The 23096-nt window shown below is 44.2% G+C and overlaps 2 protein-coding genes across 2 annotated transcripts; one reads left to right on the top strand and one right to left on the bottom strand.

Moving 5' to 3' along the window:
* Positions 1–2467: 2467 nt before the first annotated feature.
* Positions 2468–4451, bottom strand: LOC126063023 (C-C motif chemokine 4). The gene is made up of 3 exons (XM_049861103.1): positions 4065–4451; positions 3426–3540; positions 2468–2821 (listed from the first exon to the last, which is right to left on the bottom strand). Exons 1-3 carry the CDS (start codon positions 4138–4140, stop codon positions 2734–2736), a joined length of 279 nt encoding a protein of 92 aa, XP_049717060.1. The 5' UTR covers positions 4141–4451; the 3' UTR covers positions 2468–2733.
* An 8911-nt stretch (positions 4452–13362) lies between these two features.
* LOC126062296 (C-C motif chemokine 3-like) lies at positions 13363–15390 on the top strand. Its single transcript, XM_049859682.1, has 3 exons — positions 13363–13535; positions 14202–14316; positions 14742–15390. The coding sequence occupies exons 1-3, from the start codon at positions 13460–13462 to the stop codon at positions 14863–14865; spliced, it is 315 nt and encodes a 104-aa protein (XP_049715639.1). The 5' UTR covers positions 13363–13459; the 3' UTR covers positions 14866–15390.
* The last annotated feature ends 7706 nt before the right edge of the window (positions 15391–23096 follow it).

Genomic DNA, 23096 nt, shown 5'->3' with positions numbered 1-23096 from the left:
TAGGCCCTCCTTGTCTCCACTTGCAAGCCTCTTCAATAAAGCTCTCCTCATGTGGAAAACCCCCCGTGCCTTACCTGCTCACTCTTGACGAGTGATAGAGGCACGAACCTTGTTCAATTCCAGCAACACCTCTGCTCTCTCAGATAAGGACATTTGTGATTATACTGGAAACGCTGGTGGTATACTGGTTAAGAATTCAGCTGCTAACCAAAAGGCTGAGGGTTTCAATCCATGAGGTGCTCCTTGGAAACGCTATGGGGCAGTTCTACTCCATCCTATAGAGTCAATATGAGTCAGAATCCACTCAACGGCAACTGGTTCGGTTGTGGTTTTGGTAATTACGTTCAGGATAAACCTGAGTATCCAGGATACTCTTCCTGTCTCAAAATCCTCAACTTGGTCACATTTGCAAAGTTCACTTTGCATGTAGGGTAACATTCACAGGTTCCAGGGCATGGACGTCTTGGGCCCATTAGTTCAGCCTACCACAGTGATGTACACCTTGTCTCAGGCCTCAGGGTCATCCAGCCTATTGCCCATCCCCTCCCTCAGAATAGGCTTGTGTATCTTTCTGCAAAGACTACGCCCTAACCTTCTAACCCACCCCACTTCCTTCTCCTTTCACTCCCTTTAAAACCAAAAAAAAACAGTTGCCATCGAGTCAATTACGGCTCATGGCAAGCTCATGTGTTTCAGAGTAGAACTGTGCTCCATAGGATTTTAAAGACTGACTTTTTGGAAGCAGAAAGCCAGGCCTGTCTTCTGAGGCACCTCTGGGTGGGTTCAAACCATCAGCATTTTGGTTGGTAGTAGATTGCTTAACCATATGTGCCACCTAGGAACTCCTCGCTCTCTTTCAAAAGAAAAAAAAAAAATCCCATTGCCATCGAATCAATTCCGACTCATCCACCCTATAGGACAGAGTAGAACTGCCCCATAGGTTTTCCAAGGAGTGGCTGATGAATTCAAACTGCCAACCTTTTGGTTAGCAGCCAATCTCTTAACCACTGCCTAGGACAACACCATCCAATAGAACTTTCTGTGATGATGGAAATGTTCTACATCTGCACTGTCCAGCATGATAGCCACTAGCCATTTGTGGCTACTAAGCAGTTGAAATGTGACTAGTGTGACAAAGGAGCTTAATTTTTAACTTTATTTGATTTTAATTAAATCTAACTGGAATTTAAGTAGCCAAGTGTAGCTAGCAGTTAACAAATTGACCAGCTCTGTACTAGGAAAATGGAAGCAGAAGCTAAGAGCAGTCAATTTCTTTGCTTCTAGCTCCTGCTCATGTCTGTTTGGATCAGTTCTATCCTCTCTCTCCTTTTCCCAGTCCCTGCTGAGCCTTAAGGAGGTTTCTACACGAGCCTTGGGATGATGCAGGTGGCTAAGGGCAAGACAAGAAAGAAGCTATGTTTGTTGGCCCCAGGAAAGTACAGACCCCCCAGTTCTGCTTTTGAATCAGACCAAGAGCACTCAACTTATTTCAAGGTGACCCCCTCCTCACCCTTCTCCCACAATGGATCGCCCTTTTGGGAACCACAGAGGTATGTCACTGGTGAAGGTATACAGGAAAGGATACTAATCTGGAGATGTCACTGGCTGGAGCCTTGCTCTGTTACAGACTTGGAGTGACGTCTGGAGAGTCACTTCTCCATCTCTGGCCTTCAGTTTCCCTACCATGAGAGGGTTGAACCAGATGGTCCGAGAGGCTCCTCTCTGCTTTAATAGACTACAGTCTTATGTCCATGAATTAAGTCTCTATTGTGCATGTAATTACATTTCACAGCCATGCTCCCTGATTCATGTCGTAGGATGCTCAGATTGAAGGATTATTATGTAGATATGGCTTTAGGTTACTCTTGCAACACTCCAGGATGAAAAAATGTTCATTTCTCTGTCCTCATGATAATACTTCATATTAGCTTGGGCTTGTCCTCATGCTAATGCTTCACATTTGCTTGGGCTTTAGAGTGCTGATCCATTGACTAATTTGATTTTCATGAATCCCAGGAGTGCAAGACGCTGTTCCCATTTTAAGAGAAAAAACTGAGGCTCAGAGAAGCAAGGAGAGAAAGTTCAAGGTACCAGGCTCCATGATGGGTGATTTACATATCGCCCTATGAAAACACTTTGAAGTGGATAATATTATCCCCACTTTTTTGTTGTTGTTAGGTACCATTAAGTCAATTTCGGCTCATAGTGACTCCACGAGACAGAGTAGAACTGCCTCATACGGTTTTCTAGGCTGTAATCTTTACCGGAACAAATCACCAGGCCTTTTCTCCCCCAGAGTGGCTGGTGAGTTTGACCTGCAGACCTTTCAGTTAGCAGCCGAGCACTTAACCATTGCACCTCACAGTACCAGGCAATTCCCTTCACCCCAAACCAAATTAAAACCACAAAGAAACTGTCTACATTTTTTTTTTTAAGTTTTATTATGAAAACACATGGATTCAAACTATGTCACTCATGTATTCTCTGCAATAGCAGAAAAATAGTTAGTGGTGGACCATCCCCATGGGGGACATGTGTCCCTCAGCAAAGCAAACATAAATAATAACAATATTAAGAAATACAGTAACACAGCACATAGTAAATATTACATTAAGAGAAGGAACAGGGAATGCTGAGAGGAGTCTTCAGCGTGGAGAGGATGTGTCTCACTGAGAAGTGTCAGGGCCCAGGTGCTCTTCTCTGGAGACTTGCTGCTCTCAGGCCTGGAGTGGCTCAGTTCAGTTCCAGGTCATCCATGTACTCCTGGACCCAGGACTCACTGGGGTTGGCACACACTTGCCTGCCCCTTTTGGTCTGGAATCTGGAGAATGACAGGTGGGCAGGTTAAACTCCCATGGAAACTTGAGGACATCTGGTACTAATCCTTGCCTATAGCAGACATCTCCCTATTGAGTATTATCACTGATGCTTTATATTGAGCCGTTCTAGTGATGGAGGTCCTGGGTGTGGCACTGGAATCAGACTCCCTGTTACTTACTACACTTTGGACTCCATTGTGACTCAGGGGTTTCCCAGATGAGGAATCAGTGAGTCTCGAAATTAATATGGATGCATCCTCCCACTCCCTACTACCCCTAACAACAACTCTTGTACATGTTTTCTAGCATGATTCAAGAAATCAGTTCACATCTTATGTGACCTTTTTTAACTTTCCCTAGTTTCCTGATGTCTGGCTAACTTCCTTCCAGGAACCCTCTCTTCTCCCTTGGCTCCACCCAGCCCCTACAGGACTCAACAAGTAACCTCGTGATCTGTTTCGTCACTTCTCCCTGGACACCAGGACTTCAGCTCAGAGACTCACCTCCCTGGTGCTTCATCCCCCACTGCCATCCCAGATAGGCCCCCTTTCCGCTCTTCCTACTCTCACCTTTGTCTCCCAGGGGAACCCAGGGGTTGATACTCACACCACAGCTGGATTGGAGCAGAGGCTGCTGGTCTCATAGTAATCGATCACAAAGTTGCGAGGAAGCTGCCGTAAGGTATAGGAGAAACAGCAGGCAGTAGGAGGATCTGAGCCCACTAAAAGGAAAGGACTGGGTGAGATCAAAGCACTACACAGGAGCTGCTTAGTTATAGCATTCCTGTGGAGCTACCAGAACCACAAATATGGCCCCTTGCATACAATCCCACCCACTCTGAGTGGGTGTCTTATTTTGAATAGAGGATCCTCAGAGAAGATCATGGAAGAATTCTAAAAGATTGGAGCTGGATTGAGTCTCAGAGCTAATGGCCAACTCCCTTCATTTTACAGATGTGGAAACCAAGGCACAGAGAAGGACAGGGACTTGATTGAACAACTAGTTAGAAGGAGAGACAATTCTTCAGCCTGACTTCTAGCACCATCCTTTTTGTCCTTTTTGTTCCCAATTGTTTCTTTAAAAACAAAACAAAAAACAGGAACTTGAGTCTTACTGAATGTCTACTAAAATCTAAGTTTAACAGCAGACTATTCGGAATCTTCCAGTTCCCACTGTTGGACCAGCCACAACAAGATAAGTGCATACACACTGACTCTAGAAATAGCAGCCTAAGGGCAGACTTACTTGGTGCTGAGAGGGCTGGAGAGCAGAAGGCAGCCACCAGCACGAGGAGAGAAAGGACAGCCACACAGAGCTTCATAGTCTTGGCTGAGGAGAGGCTTTCCAGAAGCTGAAACTGCAGAGCTCAGAAGCTTCAGAATTCAGACTGTGTCCTGTGATGATACTGAGTTGGAAATCCCTCTTTATAGGGACTTTGGGGCCTTGGAGGAAGGTGGGGGCACAGGAGAGTGAGTGGAATTTCCAGAGTATAGATGATGTCATGGTGCCAAAAGGAAATTGAAGCTAGCTGAGAGTGAAGAGCTTCTAACAGCTTCTCTTCCTCAGGGCAATGTCATCATAGAGGAAAGAAGAGGGAGGTAGTGGAAAAAAGTAGACTGCACCCCAGAGGGAAGTGGTACACCAAAGGCAGTGACTGAGACTACAGAGAAAATTTCAAACCCCAGAGGAAGACTGACGTTCACACCTTCTAGAAGGGCCTTGTAGACAAGAGTTGTGAAGCCACATGATGAGTTTGATCATTGGCTTTTGCTTCATAACCACTTGTTTACTTATCTTTGACTCATGGAGTTAAAATGTTTCGTTTATAAAGGGCCTAACAACAATTCCGTGTTCACACCAGTGAAATTATAAACTGAGAATAAAAGGGACTTGTGTCCATGTGTTTAACCAAATCAGTTACCTCCAAGATTGAGGTCATTTTTAAGTAATAGTCAATAGAGAACGATAGCAGATGCCCCTTGAATATACAACCAAGAAAGTACTCACTTTCTCTAGAGAAACTTCTCCTACCTTCTTCCAACAGAGTCATGTATCCTCCATGCTCCTACAACCCTGAAGCTAAGTCCATCATATCACCCATCACATATATATCTATTTATTTGATTGTCTCCCCCTCTAGATAGTGAGCTCTTCCATGCACAAACTGTACTATCCTTATCTCTGCAAAGACAGCAGGTGTTCAATAACTACTTGGTTAATAAAGGTCCAAAGGGAGTATGTATAACATGGATTTAGGATGTGTACCCCATTTAGTCAAATGAAGAAAGAATGAACTGAGTATTCTGACACTCTATCCAAAATGTGATTCCACCAGCCCAGAGCAGGTGGTAATTTCTCTCCTCCCTCTGCCCTCGGCTCACAGCTCAGTGGTTTTATGGCAAGGGACACTATTCTAAGACTCAACCTTTTCCAGCTCAGGGTGGAGAGGTGACAGCAAGAGTCAGCCATGGTTCCTGGGACTCCATGTGCATTCTGGGGGCCACCCCCTCACTCCTAAGCAGAGAGAGCTCTTCACTTCCCCTCATTCTTGTACTACAGAGGTTTCTCCTTCCCACACTTTTGACTGGCACTGCACTCATAACTCTGTTCTGCACTCTTTCACATCGTTTTCTCATTTTTTCCTCCCAGTCTCCCCAAGCTGCAGGCAGGACCAACAGCCACAACAGTAAAATGGCCTTGCAGTGCAGAGGTTCTGCTACTTTTCATTTCCCCTAGCACAGCCACAGCCGTGGTTTTGTCTGATCCCAATCCATTTTGTCATTGTACAGATTAGGAAAGATAAACCTAGAGAAATTAAAAGACTTGACCAAGGTCACACAGGATGTGTGTCAAGACTCAAGGACTTCCAACTCCTGGTCCAGAGAGGGCCAGGCTCACTCTACAGAGATAACCCTCCAAGATCGCACTTGGAGGGAATCTCCAAAGGTACCAGACTCTCTGAAGAGATTGCTAAACTGATGAGGAACAGAAAACAGAGATAGTCAATCTGGATATCCTGGCCTCTCCTGTAAGGACTTGGACTGAGATTCATGAGTGTCAAGAGAGTACTGGCCATTGGTCCCAGGAGCACTAGGAGGTAGAATTTCCAGAACCCAGGAATTCTTTGGGAGCCAATGTAGAGACTGAAATCCAAGGAGAACTGGAACACATGGTCATTTTGCCAAGATAATAAACCAAGAAGGAGGAAATCCTGTGGTTTTGCCAAGATGGTAGCCAAATCAGTTGTGGAAATGGGAGCAGAAATTGGGTCATGGAATGAAAAATAAATACACAATTTCCCAAAGCTCAAGATTCAGGATGAAGTCCACAGGGCACCGGTAACCACCACACTCCACTTTCTGCCAGCTCTCCCCGCTATTCCTAAGGTGGAAATGGGCCTTGGTCTACTGCCACAGTCTGCTCTCTGGCTATCAGGGGATGAGGTCAGTGACTTTGTTACTGTTGTTGTTAGGTGCCATCAAGTCAGAGTTGACTGATGAAGATCAAAAACTACAGCCTTCGGTATGGATTAACCTATGTACACCAGAATGACACGCTGCCCAGTCCTGCGCCTTCCTCACAATCGTTATGCTTGAGCCTATTGTTGCAGCCACTGTGTTAATCCATCTCATTGAGAGTCTTTCTCTTTTTCGCTGACCCTCTACTTTACCAAGCATGATGTCCTTCTCCAGGGACTGATCTCTCCTGATAACTTGTCCAAAGTAAGTGAGACGTAGTTTCGCCATCCTTTCTTATAAAGGAGTATTCTGTCTGTATTTCTTCCAAGACAGATTTGTGTATTCTTTTGGCAGTCCATGGTATATTCAATCTTCTTCATCAACACCATAATCCAAAGGTGTCAATTCTTCTTCAGTCTTTCTCATTCATTATCCAGCCTTCACATGCATATGAGGTGATTGAAAACACCATGGTTTGGGTCAGGCGCAATTTAGGCTTCAAGGTGACATATTTGCTTTTTAACACTTTAAAGAGGTCTTTCGCAGCAGATTTGCCCAATGCAATACATCCTTTGATTTCCTGACTGTTGTTTCCATGGGCGTTGACTTTGGATTCAAGTAAAATGAAGTCCTTGGCAACTTTAATCTTTCCTCCATTTAGCGTGATGTTGCTTATTGGTCCAGTTGTTAGGATTTTTTATTTCTTTATGTTGAGGGGTAATTCATACTGAAGGCTGTGGTCTTTGATCTTTGTCAATAAGTGCTTCAAGTCCTCTTCACTTTCCACAAGCAAGGTTGTGTCATCTGCATATTGCAGGTAGCTAATGAGTCTTCCTCCAATCCTGATGCCTCTTTCATCTTCAGATAGTCCAGCTTCTTGGATTATTTGCTCAGCATACACATTGAATAATCGACTTTACCAAAAACCATTAAGTCCAGCTTCTTGGATTATTTGCTCAGCATACACATTGAATAATCGACTTTACCAAAAACCATTAGGGAGTGTTAAATTCCTGAAACAATAGTAAGACCTTACAGTATTTGTTGAGCTCAAGAAAAATTCCAGTATTCCTTATGAAGTTTCTTAAAAGATATTTTGAATACAGAATACAGTCAGTGTCTGAATAGATGTGGGAGATGAGGCAGTGGGGACTCAAACGTGACTCCCAGGTTTCAGGTGTGGAAGCTTGGTAGGAAGAGATGCTTATTTCTGACCAGAGAATACAGAATGAGGAGTGGTTGTGGAGGAAAGGGGCTGACCCAATACCAAGATACACACACAAAAATGGCAAAATCTCAAGATAGGAAACAAGGGCCTGGCTGCAGAAAGAAGGGGCTGCGTCAACAAGACACTGTCTCTCCAAGGCACCCTAGGATGCTGGAAAGGTGACCCCAGGATGTTGTCTCCACCTCCATGAAAGGTGGAGCCAAACCTGGTGCAGCCTGACTATGGGGAACACACCTGAACAAGGGTGGCCAAGGCTAGGTCAAACAAGGAAATCACTATCAATAGATCCCTCCATGGAGCCACTGCTACCAAAAGAAACAAGCTAAGATGGACAACAGAGAAGGTGGAGCTGAAGGGCCAGAAACTGGAAGGAAAGCAATTCAGGAGGGTTAGGGCATGGGAACGAGGGTGCGCAATGAGGAGGCCAGCACAGTACAAGGCAGTGAAGGTGGAGCCAGAATTCCCTGGACCTATGGCCAGGATGCTCTGCTGGGCTGAAGTGGGGCTTCAAAGAGAGGCTGGAATGAACCAGAAAGCTAGGACACAACTCAGAGCCCCTCTGTGATAAAGGGTCCACACTGTTGCCTGCTGGCTACTTTTCGTCACCACCATCTAAGGTATCTTGGATGGTCCCCCAAAGATCAAGACCTTGACACTCTGGCTTTTGGCCCTTTTCTTCCCATTAGTATTTCAACCGCATAGTAGGACTTTGGTCGTAACATATACTATTAGTCAAATAATTAATTCATTCACTAAATATTTATTAAGCACCACTATGTGTCAGGACTGTGGTTATTGGTCATACACAGACAGAATTTACCCTCGTCAATGAAAGTATAAAATTGACCAATTCTACTGAGATTTCTTAGGATTCAAATTTCGTCTGTGTGACCTGAGACCATTCATTTTACCTGGGCAACATCAGGTTACCACCTAGGAAATATCTAAGTTCCTTCCAACTCAGCTACTTTATATAATTCATTCAACATTTGTATACTAGATACACACTCCTCATGTGATTATGTTATCTTCCAACCCAAGTAAAAACACATATGACAAAGGGCTGTTCCTTGGTTTGGGGATTGATATGGAAAGTCTTAAACAGTAAGATAGAATTATAGGGAGCCCTGGTGGCAAAATGATTAAGTGCTTGGCTGCTAACCAAAAAGTCTGCAGTTCAAACCCACCAGTGGCTCCAAGGGAGAAAAGACCTGGCAATCTGCTCCCATAAAGATTACAGCATAGGAAACTGTATGGGGCAGTTCTACTCTGTCCTATACGGTCGCTATGAGTTGGAATCAACTCAACAGCACACAACAACAAAGATAGAATTGTATATTCAATAAATCACTTTTAATTAACAAGAGCAAAATTGTAAGAAATAGAGACTGTCAGGAACTTCATCAAGTTATAGTTACCATGTGCTAGGATTTAGGAGTTTTAAATCAACAGGACATGGTCTGAACTTTTGAGGAGAAAAACTAGGTAATTAAATAGTTTCAACACAATGTGGCAAATGCTGTAATCCTAGAGCTAGATAGTAAGATCCAGTATTAAAAAGTGTCTGATTCAGCAGTTTCCATTTCCTTCTTCTCCCTCCCCCAGACTCGTGTAAGCCAGCTCTCTGAAACCGAATCACGAGTGTGAAGGGGGATCCCCAAGAAGAGAGTGAAGGAATACCAACTTGGTATTAATCAAGAACCGGAGGCAGAGGGGGGCAGGGTGAGAGAAGGAGGCATTGTCTATGATCTAGAGTTTCCAATGAAACAAGTAACAGAGACCTCTTTATTTGCAACTGACAGTAAGGAGGGAGGATACCTGGATGCTAAAGCCTCAAGGAAAATTGCCACTGTCCCAGATCTTGCCTTTGCTTCGCCTTCCTCACAATCAGCCTTTAGCAACCATAGGGATGGAAAGGAAACAGAGTCTGTGTGCTTAAAGTAACTCTACAGATACAGGAAGAACAAGAATTCTTAAGGTGTGATCTTGCTTTGCTTATGTCTAATTTTCTCCATTTTTCTCTGATACGTAACATGTCAATTCTACTCCCATTTGGAGGAATTTAAGACCTTCTCTGGTGTGGACTTAATTTAGCTTCATCATCCACATTCTCCCTCACTACTCTGCAGCTATGCTAAACTATTTACTCTCCCCTCTGAGCTGCCATTTCACACCTCTGACTCTGTGTCAGCTGAACTGCCACTTCCCACCCCATCTATATCTTTCAAGACCCAACCAAAGTTCTATCACTTCCGTCAAGCCCTCCCTGGTCCTCCTGTGAGGGGTCATTTCTCCCTCCTCTGGCGTTCTGAGATTTCATTTATTCCTGTCCTAGGAGTCTTAGCTCTTTCTGCTTTGTGCTGTGGTTACTTGCTCACATAGTAACAAGAAATGACAAGTAATAAGAAGAAATTAAAGCTGCAATTATTTCATTCTACTTGAATCAACTACCAATGTCCATGGAAACAGCAGTCAAAAAAATTGAATGAAGTATTGCATTGGGCTGTAAAAGACCTCTTTAAAGTTTTTAAATGCCAAGTGTCATTTGATGACTAAGGTGAGCATGACCCAAGCCATGGTCTTTTCTATCACCCCATATGAACACAAAAGTTGGTCAATGACAAAGGAAGATAGAAGAAGAATTGATGCATTTACTGGAGTGTTGGCAAAGAATATTGATATACTGTGGCTTGCCAAAAGAATAAACGGATCAGCCTTAGACAAATTACAAACAGAATGCTCTTCAGGAGCGAGGATGGTGAGACTTCAGCTTGCATACTTTGGACATGTCATCAGGAAGGATCAATCTCTAGAAAAGGACATCAAAGCTGGTAAAGTAGAAGGTCAGTGAAAACAGGGGAAACCCTGAATGAGATGGCTTGTCACAGTAACAACAATAATGGATTCAAACATACCAATGATGATGAAGATGGCACAGGACAGTGCAACGTTTTGTACTATTATACATAAGATCTCTCCGAGTCCAGAGATGACGCCAAGGCAACAAACTACCATACCAACACCTGTCCCTACTAGACTAGACTAGGGACATCTAGAAGGCAAAAGCCAATAAAAATAAAAATAAGTAAATCATTATAAATGAAATATATGCTTATTAATTATATAAAAATATAATAAAAGATGGAAAAGAAAAAATTCATAATTAGATTTAGCTAAGGAACTAGAGTACTCCATTATCTTGGCCCTTGTCTCAACTGGTGATGCTGTAAATGTTTTGAAATAAAATAAATTTGTTCATAAATGTGTGCGCTGACCACGAAGGTAATACATTGTCACTAAATAAAATAAGAAAAATCCAGAAAAAGAGAAAACCAAGGAAATTAATTACCCATAAACCTATCACACAAATATAAGCACAATTAATGCATTAGGCCATTTATTTCTGATGCTTTTTATTTTTTCCATGCCTGTTGTTGTTATTATTAGGTGCCATCAAGTTGGTCCTGATTCATAGTGACCCTATGAACAACAGAATAAAACACTGCCCAGTCCTGCACCGTCCTCACAATCGTTATTATGCTTGAGCCCATTTTTGCAGCCACTGTGCCAATCCATCTCCTTGAGGGTCTTCTCTTTTTTGCTGACTCTCTATCAAGCATGATTTCCTTCTCCAAGGACTGGTCCCTTCTGATAACATGTCCGAAGTAAGTGAGACAAAATCTCACCATCCTAAGGAGCATTCTGGCTGTATTTCTTCCAAGACAGATTTATTCATTCTCCTGGCAGTCCACGGTATATTCAATATTCTTTGCCAATACCACAGTTTGAAGGCATCAGATTTTCTTCAGTCTTTGTTATTCATTGTCCAGCTTTCACACGCATGTGAGGTGATTGAAAATACCATGGCTTGAGTCAGGCTTACCTTAGTTCTCTTTGCTTTTTAACACTTTAAAAAGGTCTTTTGCAGCAGATTTGCCCAGTGTAATACTTCCCTTTGATTTCTTGGCTGCTGCTTCCATGGGTGTTGATTGTGGATCCAAGTAAAAGGAAATCCTTGACAACTTCAATCTTTTCTCTGTTTATCATGATGTTGCTTACTGGTCTAGTTGTAAGGATTTTTGTTTTCTTCACTTTGAGGCGTAATCCATACTAAAGGCTGTAGTCTTTAATCTTCACTAGTAAGTGCTTCAAGTCCTCTTCACTTTCAGCAAGCAAGGTTGTGTCATCTGCATAACTCAGGTTGTTAATGAGTCTTCCACCAATCCTGATGCCAAGTTCTTCAAATAGTCCAGTTTCTAGGATTTTTTGCTCAGCATACAAATTGAACAGTATAGCGAAAGAATAAAACCCTGATGCACACTTTCCCAGATTTTAAACCACACAGTATCCCCTTATTCGGTTCAAACAACTGCCTGATGGTCTATGTACAGGTTCCTCTTGAGCACAATTAAGTGTTCTGGAATTGCCATTCTTTGCAATATTATCCAAATTTGTTATGATCCACACAGTCGAATGCCTTTGCATAGTCCACAAAACACAGGTAACCACCTTTCTGGTATTCTTTGCCTTCAGCCAAGATCCATCTGACAGCAGCAATGATATCCCTCATTCCACGTCCTCTTCTGACCCTGGCTTGAATTTCTGGCAGCTCCCTGCTGATGTACTGCTGCAACCGTGCCTAGGGCTTAAACAAATCTATGTGGTTACAATATCTGTGTGTGTGTGTGTATGTGTGTGTGTGTGTGTGTGTGTATTTATATACATCCATGGGAGTCCCTGGGTAGTGCTTAGCTGCTAAATGAAAGGTTGAAAGTTTGAGGCCACCCAGAGGTGCTTTGGAAGAAAGCCTAGCAATCTACTTTTGAAAAATCAGTGGTTGAAAACCATATGGAGAACAGTTCTGCTCTGGCACACATGGGGTTGCCGTAAGTCAGCAACGACTCAATGCAACATATCTATGCACGTATACTCATATACATTTGTCGAATTCTTCCTCTTGTATTATTTGCACAATTTTCCATCCTGCTCTTTTTTAACAATTTACACTATGAGTATATTTATGCTATTCACTTCATTAATTTTAAGGGTTTAATTATAAACAATCCAGTGGATATGGAGTAATTGGCTTTAGCACTCCTTGATAGTGGAAAATTTAGGTTTCTATGTTTTAGAGTTATAAATAAGACCGGGTCAGATGTCTTTGTGTTTGAAGATGCCTCTGTAAATGGGTTCATTTCCTTAGAACTTTTTCCTAGAAATATTTCTTCTGGGTTAGCAAGTATAAATATTTTTAGGCTCGTGATAAGTACGGAACACCCACATCTAGTATTTTTATCTTTATGATCCTCAGCTAATGCCTAACGCAGTGCCCTTAGTGACTCAGTGACTGTTTGGTCAATGCACAAATGACTGAACTGTGACTTGCTTCCTGTTCCTCTAGCCGGGAATTCCTAACCCAGTGCCTTTCGTCCAGGGGAGGCTAGGACCATAGCCCACAGCATCATCGCATCTGCCACCTCCCTCCATGTGATTAGAGAGGTTGAGGAAGCACAGAAATTTCAGCTTTGAGGGAAAGAAAGGGGCTGGCGAGTTCATGTATACCAGTACTTACGAAAGAAGCTCCGCTAAGAATAGCCCCGGATTTACACACACCCCTTTCCTCCCGCTCACGAGCGAAACTATTTCCCCAAGAGAAACCAGAACAAGTCATGAGTGGAGGCCTGAGACATCCCGTTCAGAGATGCTATTCTTAGACATCCTGAGCCCTGTGGTCTCCAGGGACCCTGCGTTGTGTAACACTCAGTATGACAGTGCCACTATGCTGAAAAATTTCCTCCCTCACCCCCAATTTCCATTTCCCCATTAGCCAGGGCTGCCTATAAAAAGCAGAGGAGATGGCATCGGACTCCAGAAGGAGCAAGTGGTAGTGAGGAACCAGCCCCAACTCCGCTCTGCTGACACTCGGACCCACTCTCCTGTCTCTGCTCACCACCATGAAGGTCCCTGTGGCGGCTCTTGCCATCCTCCTCTGCATCGCGGCCCTGTGTACCCACGTCTTCTCTACACCAAGTGAGTCTGTGTGTTGAAAGCCCCGAGAGAAACTAGAGAACTTCTTAAAGGGTTATAAAACATCTCGGTCTATTTGTTCAAGACTTATTTTTATCGTTATAAAGGGGTCTTAGCTATTCTGGTATCCTGATCTGAGGTTCAGGGTGGCATAGGGGAATTAGGGTCCCATTTTACAGATGGCAAAATGGTAGCCTAAATGAATGAGTTCCACAAGAAGCAGAATCCAGGCCTGGTTACTTCCTAGTGGTGTCTTCCAACCACTAACTCTCCCTAGGTCTACCCAAGAGTTCTGTCCCTTGAGTGTCTTAGGAGAGATGCCCAAGGTTTCTCTTTGGCTGGGGTATGACCTCTTGATCCTGATAAAATTCTCTGAAGGGAGATGAGATAAGAGAATACTCTACTTGGATATCTGAATTACATAAAGAGCCAAAATAAAGTGAAACAGAGTGAAAACAGAGTCCAAATGAAGACTCAAATAGAAAGAAGAATACAGACAGAAACAAAGAAAGAGGCCGGGACATTTCATCCCCCAACCCCCACCCCTGTGAATGAGGCTGTCTTCCCCCTTGTCTTCCTCACCATCTCAGGGGCCGGCCCTGGGAGAAGCTGCCTTGCTTTTTCTTCCGAGCTGTATGACTCAGGCTCATTCTGTTCCTTCTTCCACAGTTGGTGCTGACTCCCCGACCGCCTGCTGCTTCTCCTATGTCTCCCGGCAGATGAAATTCAAATCCATAACCGACTATTATGAGACCAACAGTCAGTGCTCCAAGCCCGGCATCATGTAAGTGCCAGTCTTCCTGTCCACCTCTGGGGGAACATGGGAAGATCTGGGGTGAGGAGCATCTCCAAGAGCACACAGAGACCAGAGGATCCATCTGGGAAGACTCAGCCTTCTGGGAGTCTAGTAAATGTGCAGGAAACAGCCAGTCTCTGAGGTGGTCCTGATCTGGCCAGGGCCTTACAGAGTCAGGGAAGGCTGCCCCAGACCAGAAGGAAGAGAAGGGAAGAAGGGAGTGGCATCAGGAGCCTCTGAGGGGCCCCCATGAGACAGTGAGAGAAGCTTCTAGACTGAAATAGGCAGATGATCCCTGAGAAAGTGGGCAGGCTCTGAGCTGCCAGGCACAGATAAGGATGAAGGCGCCACAGTGGACCCAAGATTCCCCTACTGTATTCCTCAGTGTTTAATCCTCCTGCCTCTCTCCACAGCTTCATAACCAAAAAAAACCAGCAGGTCTGTGCCAAACCCAGTGAGGCCTGGGTTCAGGAATACATCACCAACCTGGAACTGAATGCTACAAGGAGCCCAGTGACCTCTGTGGACAGACTGTAGAGCAGGGGCTCAAACCTCAGAAACATCCTTGAAGCCTACACAGCTAACTCTCCTACCAGCGGTGTATCTACGTAAAATAGCATCTATGGCAATTAGTTTTAAATTCCTGAATGACCTCTCACAACTGTTGATGGAAACTATGATAGCCAATAGATACTATTCATTGGCGCCCACCCACCCCCAGGTGGCACCCAGGGCACGTGCCCTATCTGCCATACCTTTGATATACCTCTGCTACGGCTGATGGACAAATAACCACACTATGGGACTTTTCTTAACTTAACTTTTAATTTATTTATACTATTTAATTTTTATTTAATTTTTGTAATTTATTTTCTCTACGGTACTGTGTGACTTGCTTGCTCCGATAGGACCCAGGATATGCTCTCCACCACCCCACCCTCACTTTTCATTCATACTGTGATTGGTAAGAATTGAGTGACTATCATTGCCTTGTTCTAGGCAGATGTTGTACCAAAGCCACCAGACTGACAAATAACCATTGGACACACTGAATAATAAAGACGCTCTTTTTAAAAAGTAAACCAGCATTGAGTTTGGTTTTGTTCTTCTGGCAAAGCTGGATCGTGGGTTAAGGACAATGATAGGCAAAGAATAGCAAGATGTGTGTCTTAGTTATCTAGTGCTGCTAAAACAGAAATACCACAAGTGGGTGGCTTTAATAAACATAAATTTATTCTCTCACAGTTTAGGAGGCTAACAGTCCAAATTCAGGGCACTGGCTCTAAGGGAAGGCTTTATCTCTCAGCTCTGGGGGAATGTCCTTGTCTCTTCAACTTCTGCCTTCTGATTCCATGGAGATCTCCATGTCTTTTGGCATCAATCTTCCCCTGGGTCTAGGAGTTTCTCAGCACAGGGACCCTGGATTCAAAGGACACACTTTGCTCCTGGCTCTTCTTTCTTGGTGGTAGTCAGGTTCCTCCTCTCTGCTTGCTTCTCTCTCCTTTTACCTCTTGTGAGATAAAAAGTGTGACTCAAGCAAACGTGATGACTTGGGTAAGGATGGTGACTTAGGATACAGTCCAACCTAATCCTGCCTCATTAACATCACAGTTTAGGATTTACAACACAACACAAAATAGAGGATAATTACATCAGATCTCCAATGGAGGATAAGCACACAATGCTGGAAATCTTAGCCAAGTTGGCACATAGTTTGGGGGGATACAATTCAATCCATGACAATGTGGAATAGAGGGAAGTTGGGAGAAATCCAAGGGGGGCTACACAGTTACATCCACTTTACACAGGAGGCACGTTCCAGAACATTGAAACAGTTGAATATTTTATAAACCAAATCATAATTTGCATACTCTGGGGAAATTCACTACTTGAATAGATACCATCAAAAAGAGTATTCCATATTGCATATTTACAATAAATTAAACCTCCTGAATAATAATTGCTAACATTTTTTAGGCGTATTCTAGGCTGAGTGCTTTATATGCATTGTCCATTTAGTCCTCACAATGCAATAGACCAGCATAAAAAAAACCAAACCCACTGCTGTTGAGTCAATTCTGACTCTTAACGAACCGACAGGACACAGTAGAACTGCCCCACAGGGTTTCCAAGGCTGAAATTTTTACAGAAGCAAGTTGCCAGGTCTTTTCTCTCGTGGAGATGATGGTGGGTTCAAACCACCAACCTTAACCACTTAACCACTGCACCACCAGGGCTCTGTACACGTACTATACCAAACCAAAAAACCAAACCCATTGCCATCGAGTCGATTCTGACTCATAACGACACTATTGGTCAGAGTAGAACTGCCCCATAGGGTAGTTTCAAACTGCTGACCTTTTGGTTAACGAATGAGCTCTTAACCACTGCACCACCAGCGCCCCTACAGTACTCTTAATATTCCCATTTGACAGAAGAGTTAACCAGAGCTCAGAGAGGTTAAACAATTTGGCCAAGATCACACAGCAAGTAAATGGTACAACTGAGATCCAAAACCACAAACTTTAACTACAGCCTGTGTTCTTAACCACTAGCCTAGCCCACTAGAAGTCTAGTAAATGTACAAGACATAGGGCATTTCAGAGTCTGAGACTTGACCGAGATCCGTGGTCAGCCCCTGGCAGTTCCTAGCTCTCCTCCCCGGGGAATATCCTCCCTAGACACACCTGAGATGTACTTTGGGGAAGATCCATTTCCTGGGGGCTGCCTACTTCCTGTCAATGTGAGTTAGGAGCCTGGGGTTTGCTACAGGTGTTGGGCAATCAAAGGCTCTTTAGGACCGGTCTTGTGGTTTCTGTGGCAATATAACTTCCTGCTAATGATCTTAGACTTCGGGTTGATTTTTTTCTGATCGATTGCATAGGCTAAAACACCTGAAGCAGAGCTTGTCAAGTCATAAATTTTGCATTTTAACTGTGGTTGGGAATGTGTAGGAGTCCCTCCACGGTGCAAATGGTTAACATGCTCAGCTGCTAACCAAAAGGTTGGCGGTTCCAGTCCACCTAAGGATGCCTCGGAAGAAAGGCCCATGATTTAGTTCTGAAAAATTAACCATTCTGAAGACCCAATGGAGCACAATTCTACTCTGACACACGTGGGGTTATCATGAGTCAGAATCGATTCTATGGCATCTGGTTTGGGAATGTGAACTTCCTAGCACAGGCCTCTAAGGTCGCTATGAGTCGGAATTGACTCGACAGCAATGGATTTTTGATTAGCACAGGTCTCAATACTGTATTGCCTCTACCTTTCAGCCTTCTGTTGTAAGACCTCTGCCTCCATCTTTTCCCCTGCTGGTGTAACACTAGCCTCAGGGGCAGAGGTGCTGATAATTTGATCCCTGATCCAAGGCCACGTCCCCCTGCACCTTCACAAAGAACTCGATTGTCCTCGTTAAGTAAGGAATATGACTATTTCAGAGGAGGGGATGGAAGAGGGAGCTACCGCTGAAATTGGACCCCAGGTTTATCTCCTATAAATCTCTTACCTCCCTGTTTTTGTTCACACTAGCTGTGGCTTGGAGTAGAAAATTTTGCATTTACAGCCTATTATGGGTTGAATTGTGACCCCAAAAAGATATGTAGAAGTCCTAAACTCCAGTACCTGTGAATGTGACCTTGTCTAGAAATCGGGTCTTTGAAGAGGTTATTTGTTAACATGAGATCATACCGGAGTAGAGTGGGCTGGAATCCGGTATGAATGGTGCCCTTATAAAAATAGGAGAAGAGACACAGTGGAAAAACAACCAGGTGAAAATGGAGGCAGAGATTGGAGTGATGCATCTACAAGCCAAGGAACACCAAGGATTGCCTGGCACCACCAGATGTTAGGAAGAGGCAAGAAGCATCTTCCCCTGGAGCCTTCAGAGAACACATGGATACCTTGACTTTGGGCTCCTAGCCTCCAGATCTATGAGATGAGACAAATTCTGTTGTTTTAAGCAACCCACTTTGTGGTACAGCAGCCATCGGAAACAAATACACAGCCCTTGGCACTCCAGATTACTGAGCACTCAGCCAGCAGGCTCACGGGCCTTTCTTAGCAAAACTAAACTTTTTCCCTTTCCAATTTCAGATGAGCCCCACTTTAACATATCCTAAACACTTTCCTAAAGGGCTTTACTGGTAGACGCAAGAATGATTAAACTCCAATACTTAGATTTTATTTTTCCTATCAAATTCCTTAATGCTGCAGCCTTAGCATTTGTCACAGGACGACAGTGCCACTGTGCCCAAAAGGCAGTTCCCACTCACAGCAGCAAGAGCAACGCTGGGCATCTATTAGAAATGCAAATTCTAAGCCTCCTCCCTTCACACCTATGGTATCAGAAACTCTGGAGGTAGAACTCAGGAATCTGTGTTTTAACAAGCCCCCAGATAATTCTGATGCATACTTAAGTTTGAGAACCACTACCATTTAACAAGGACCCTTCGCGACTGCTAACTGAAAGGTCAGGTGTCCAAACCTACCAGCAACTTCATGGAAGAAAAGACCTGGTGATCTGCTCCCACAACACTTACAGCCCAGGAAACCCTTTGGGGCGGTTCTACTCTGTCCTACAGGGTCACTACGTATTGGAATCAACTCTACAGCAAACAAGAACCATTCAACAAGGGAAACCTGGGTGGCACAAGTGCTGCACTACTAGTGAAAGGCTGGTGGTTAGAATCCACCGAGAATCTCCTCAGAAGACTTGGGATCTCCATGAGTGGGAAGACTTCATGGCAACACTGACAACATCAGCCATTTATCCCACCCTACCTCTTCAGCTCAGCTAATTGCACACTTCAGGGCCTGTTTCTTTTAACAGATCGTGTATCTCTGTACAGATATAGATCTCTGTATATCTCCAGATGGTAGTAGTTTCAAGGAGGAAACAAAACAATACCACCCAACTCAAAGAAGCTAGAATAAATAAACCTTGTGACCCTAAGACTGAAGGGCCCAAAGGTGACTCTGGCTTCAGGGAGATTGAAAGCAGCAGCCCTGTGGTATTAATTAATTTTTCTCTGCCTGATCTCCCTTCCGCGTGAGAGGTTCCCAGGATGACTGCTGGTACTTTCCATTGCTATATGAATCCTTGTTCATTTTCATCAGGGAAAGGAGAGCTTGTGTCCTCACTGGTTCTTTTGCATTTGACTGACTTAGTTCAGGAAAACAATTCCTAATTGGAGATGGGTTTCACTGGTTTATTTAAATTAATCAAGGCTCATGCCTGGATCTGTGGGTTGGATGAATTTCACAGAAATTTGAATTCTGAAAATTATAGAGAAAGGTGGCTTCCCAAAGGAAATTTGGGGTTCTGATATCAGGAAAACTATAATACAGATGCTGGGCAGAAAAAACATGTTTTCACTATAATGCATTTATCTTTTTCCTATTGTTTTTTTTTCTTGCTCTCTGAGGGGCACTAACCTTTTACATAAGTCTCTGGGTGGTGCAAACAGTTTGTACTTGGTTGCTAACCAAAAGGCTGGCAATTCAAATCCATATAGTGACGCTGCACAGCCGTTGAAAACCCTATGAAGCGCAGTTCTACTCTGAAACACTTGGGATCATTATGAGTCAGAATCAGCAATGACACAGGTTAACCCTTCTTATGTGATGAGCATTTCTTCTCCTTTACTTTCTAGCATTAGAAACTATTAGTCTTTCATTTTTAAAAAGATGCTGACGTGTGCATTTCCTATTGCCCTATAAATGACTATTGCCGAAATCTATGGCTAACGAGACATTAAGCTCCTCACAGTGTAAAAGTAAACACTGGAAAGTGGGGCTACACAGCCACTTCAAAACAGACTAAGAGGTTGTAGACTTGGCCCTAGCACAATCACCTCCCGCCCCCTTTTATATAAGCAGAAGACTGGGGAAGGAAAAAATGTGGGAACTCTCAGAATAATAAGTCATCCATTGAGATTGTCCATACTGGGGAAGAGAAGAGAGTCCTTCAGTACTGGATGGATGAAGGGGTAGACCACAGGGGACAACACATACTTGCTTCTTCTGTTCCCCCTTTTTCCTGGAATGAGTGTCCAAAATTCACCTATCATGCCCTGGTGGCACAATGGTTAAGTGCTACGGCTGCTAACCAAAAAAGCTGGCAGATTGAATCCTTGGAAACTCTATGGGGCAATTCTACTCTGTCCTATAGGGTCGCTTATGAGTCGGAATCGACCTGGTGGCAACTTGTTTGTTTTGTTTTTGTTGTTGTTTTGATTACTATATGATATTGACCACACTCCCGGCTACTGGAGTGGGTCCTGATTAGAATAAGCCAATTCGCATCATGAGTTTTTTAAAACTTATCATTAAAACATAAGCGCTTCCCAAGTCATCACGTCGTTTATAAAGGCTGGCTAATATTCAATCAAGTGAACACACCATAATTTCCTTACACATTCACATATTGTAAGCTATTTAAACTGGGTTCAATTTCAAACTGTTATAAATACGCTGGAGACTAAATGTTCCCATGCATAGACTTTTCTCCACATGTGAATTTATTGACATAAGAATCGATTCCTAGAGTTGGGCTTTCTTGGTCAAAGAGTAAGAAGCCAGAGCCACCTCTGTAACTTTTTGAAGTTCTTGAGCCATATTAGCTAGCATATCTAACATATCTTTGTGTCTTTTGCTTAGTGCACATTGGAGGTTCTAGATGAATCTGTCTTGAATGAGCATGTGTCTGAAAGGCTGGCTCCACTCCCAATGCTCCCATAGCCCAGGCTTTGCCAATACCCTCTGTCCATCTGGTGTGGTTCAAGCTGGGTCTTGCTACTCAAGACTGGTGGCATCATCACACATGTCACATCTACGCAGTTAGAGCAGCTGTGGAATAACATCAGAAATATCTGCTTTGCCCGGGGGAAACTATGACTACAGAGGTTTAGAGAGATGGAACTAGCTAAGTGTGGTCCCAGGCTGACACTAACATCTCGCCTTCTCTCACTGTGGAAACCACTTCCCTATAAACAGCCCCGATCAAGTGAGAAGTTGAACTATTCTTGCAAATACCCCGAACCTGTGGTTGCCCAAGGCCCTCTTTGCATGTACAAAACAGCAAGACAACACTGTGCTTAAAACTTCCTCTCTTGTCACCCCCAGTTTCCACCTCCCCATGGTCCAGGGCTTCCCCATTAAGAGAAAGGGACGTTCCTGGAAACCCAGAAGGAGTTTGGCAATAGCAAGAGCCCAAACCCAATTTGCTCCATCCACATTCTTCAGCCCTCACTGTCCTCCTCACTATGCCTGCTGTACCCGAGCTTCTTCTCACCAGTCTGTGCTCCCTTCTGCCCTTTGCTCTTGTTCTCCCACTCACTGGCTGGGGTCAGGCAACATCGCCAAAGTCCTAGGAACAGAGATACCAAAACAAAAACCTGTTGCCATGGAGTCAATCCTGCCTCATGGTGACCCCATATGTTTCAGAGTAGAACTGAACTCCATAGGGTTTTCTTGGCTTTAATCTTAAAGGAAACAGGTGGCCAGGGCTTTCTTCCACAGTGCCACTGGGTAAGTTCAAATCGCCAATCTTTAAGTTAGTAGACTAGCACAAACCCTTTGCACCACCCAGGGACCCTGAAGCCAGAGATGCCCCAATAAAACAGAGAACTTCACAAGAGGTTTTCAAAATTCTCCAGGCTATCTGTCCAGGAGACTTTTCTTTCCAAAAGAATTGGCTTTCTATTTTGTATGCCTGGAAGACAGGGTGAGCTCTATCCTATTTGGGGAATGGGAAAATCGAGTGGGTTTTCAACAAGAGTCAGAATGCAGGTTCAGCTGCCTTCCAGTGGTCGGTTGAATAAACAACCAACCTCAGCTCTACCCCCCAGAGCTCTACCAGAGATGACTTACAGAAATTGTTTCTTGCTGCGGGGGGGGGGGGAAGGGGGGGCTCTTCTTAAGCCAGATTAAATTCCTTAGGTGGAACTGGGAACAGAGGCAGACTGTTATAATGAGCTGCATTCCCTGCAAAGCAAGATAGAGACCAAAGCTAAGATTAAAGCAGAAAAAGACAGGCCAAAGGCGGGGGAGTGGGGTGGAACAATGCAACAAGAAATTTCCAGCTTCCTCTCAGCTCTCCTCATCCCTGGTGGAATGTCCCCACCAACTGCCTCCTGACTTTAACACTAGGCAGAAGGAGCAAGCTCGCTTGTTCCATTGAAAAATGAAAAATGTTGCTCCTTCACTCACAGTTGGCAACAGGTCCCCCAAGCATCTGCTACGTCCTCTGTGTCCCCCAGTGGATCTCGGGTAGATGAGTGTTACAAGACCAGTGCTCAGTGTTATGTGAGGGCTGGTTCTCCCAAGGGCTAGTCTGGCGAGAGGCACGACATGTAGGGACAGAGCCCACAAGACTTGGAGCAGGAGCAACCTGCAAGGGCACCCAGTGGATGAGGGCCATCGAGGGAGCTCAGACCTCTGGTCCTATCATGTGACAGGACACAGGAAGAGGTGCTTCCTCACCTGGCGTGGAGCCCACAGAAAGCCAGGGAGGAGATGCCCCAGGGAAGACGGGAGAGAGGAGGAGGTGATAGTAGGGGGAGGCTGCCTGAGGAGACTCCCTAAGTCATCGAGGAAAGGTCTGGGAATCTGAGGTTGGGAGAATATTCCTGAGAAAGTGGACAGACCTTGAGCCTTCCAAGAAGAGAGGGGATGGGTGGGGAGCAAGGGATCAGAAATTCACCTGCTAATTATTTAACTCAGTTCCTCTCCCTAGCTTCCAAAGCAAAGAGGCCAGCAGGTCTGCA

The sequence above is a fragment of the Elephas maximus genome, chromosome 19, assembly GCF_024166365.1.
Source record: "Elephas maximus indicus isolate mEleMax1 chromosome 19, mEleMax1 primary haplotype, whole genome shotgun sequence".
NCBI lineage: Eukaryota > Metazoa > Chordata > Mammalia > Proboscidea > Elephantidae > Elephas > Elephas maximus.
This window is presented reverse-complemented; position numbering and strand designations above follow the sequence as displayed.

Excerpts from the sequence above, each read along its gene's own strand:
- LOC126063023 (XM_049861103.1), bottom strand. The coding sequence starts at position 4,140 with ATGAAGCTCTGTGTGGCTGTCCTTTCTCTCCTCGTGCTGGTGGCTGCC. Across the intron at positions 3,541-4,064 it reads TCCAGCCCTCTCAGCACCAA|TGGGCTCAGATCCTCCTACT; the intron begins GTAAGTCTGCCC and ends CTTTCCTTTTAG. Across the intron at positions 2,822-3,425 it reads TGCTCCAATCCAGCTGTGGT|ATTCCAGACCAAAAGGGGCA; the intron begins GTGAGTATCAAC and ends GTCATTCTCCAG.
- LOC126062296 (XM_049859682.1), top strand. The coding sequence starts at position 13,460 with ATGAAGGTCCCTGTGGCGGCTCTTGCCATCCTCCTCTGCATCGCGGCC. Across the intron at positions 13,536-14,201 it reads CCACGTCTTCTCTACACCAA|TTGGTGCTGACTCCCCGACC; the intron begins GTGAGTCTGTGT and ends CTTCTTCCACAG. Across the intron at positions 14,317-14,741 it reads TGCTCCAAGCCCGGCATCAT|CTTCATAACCAAAAAAAACC; the intron begins GTAAGTGCCAGT and ends CTCTCTCCACAG.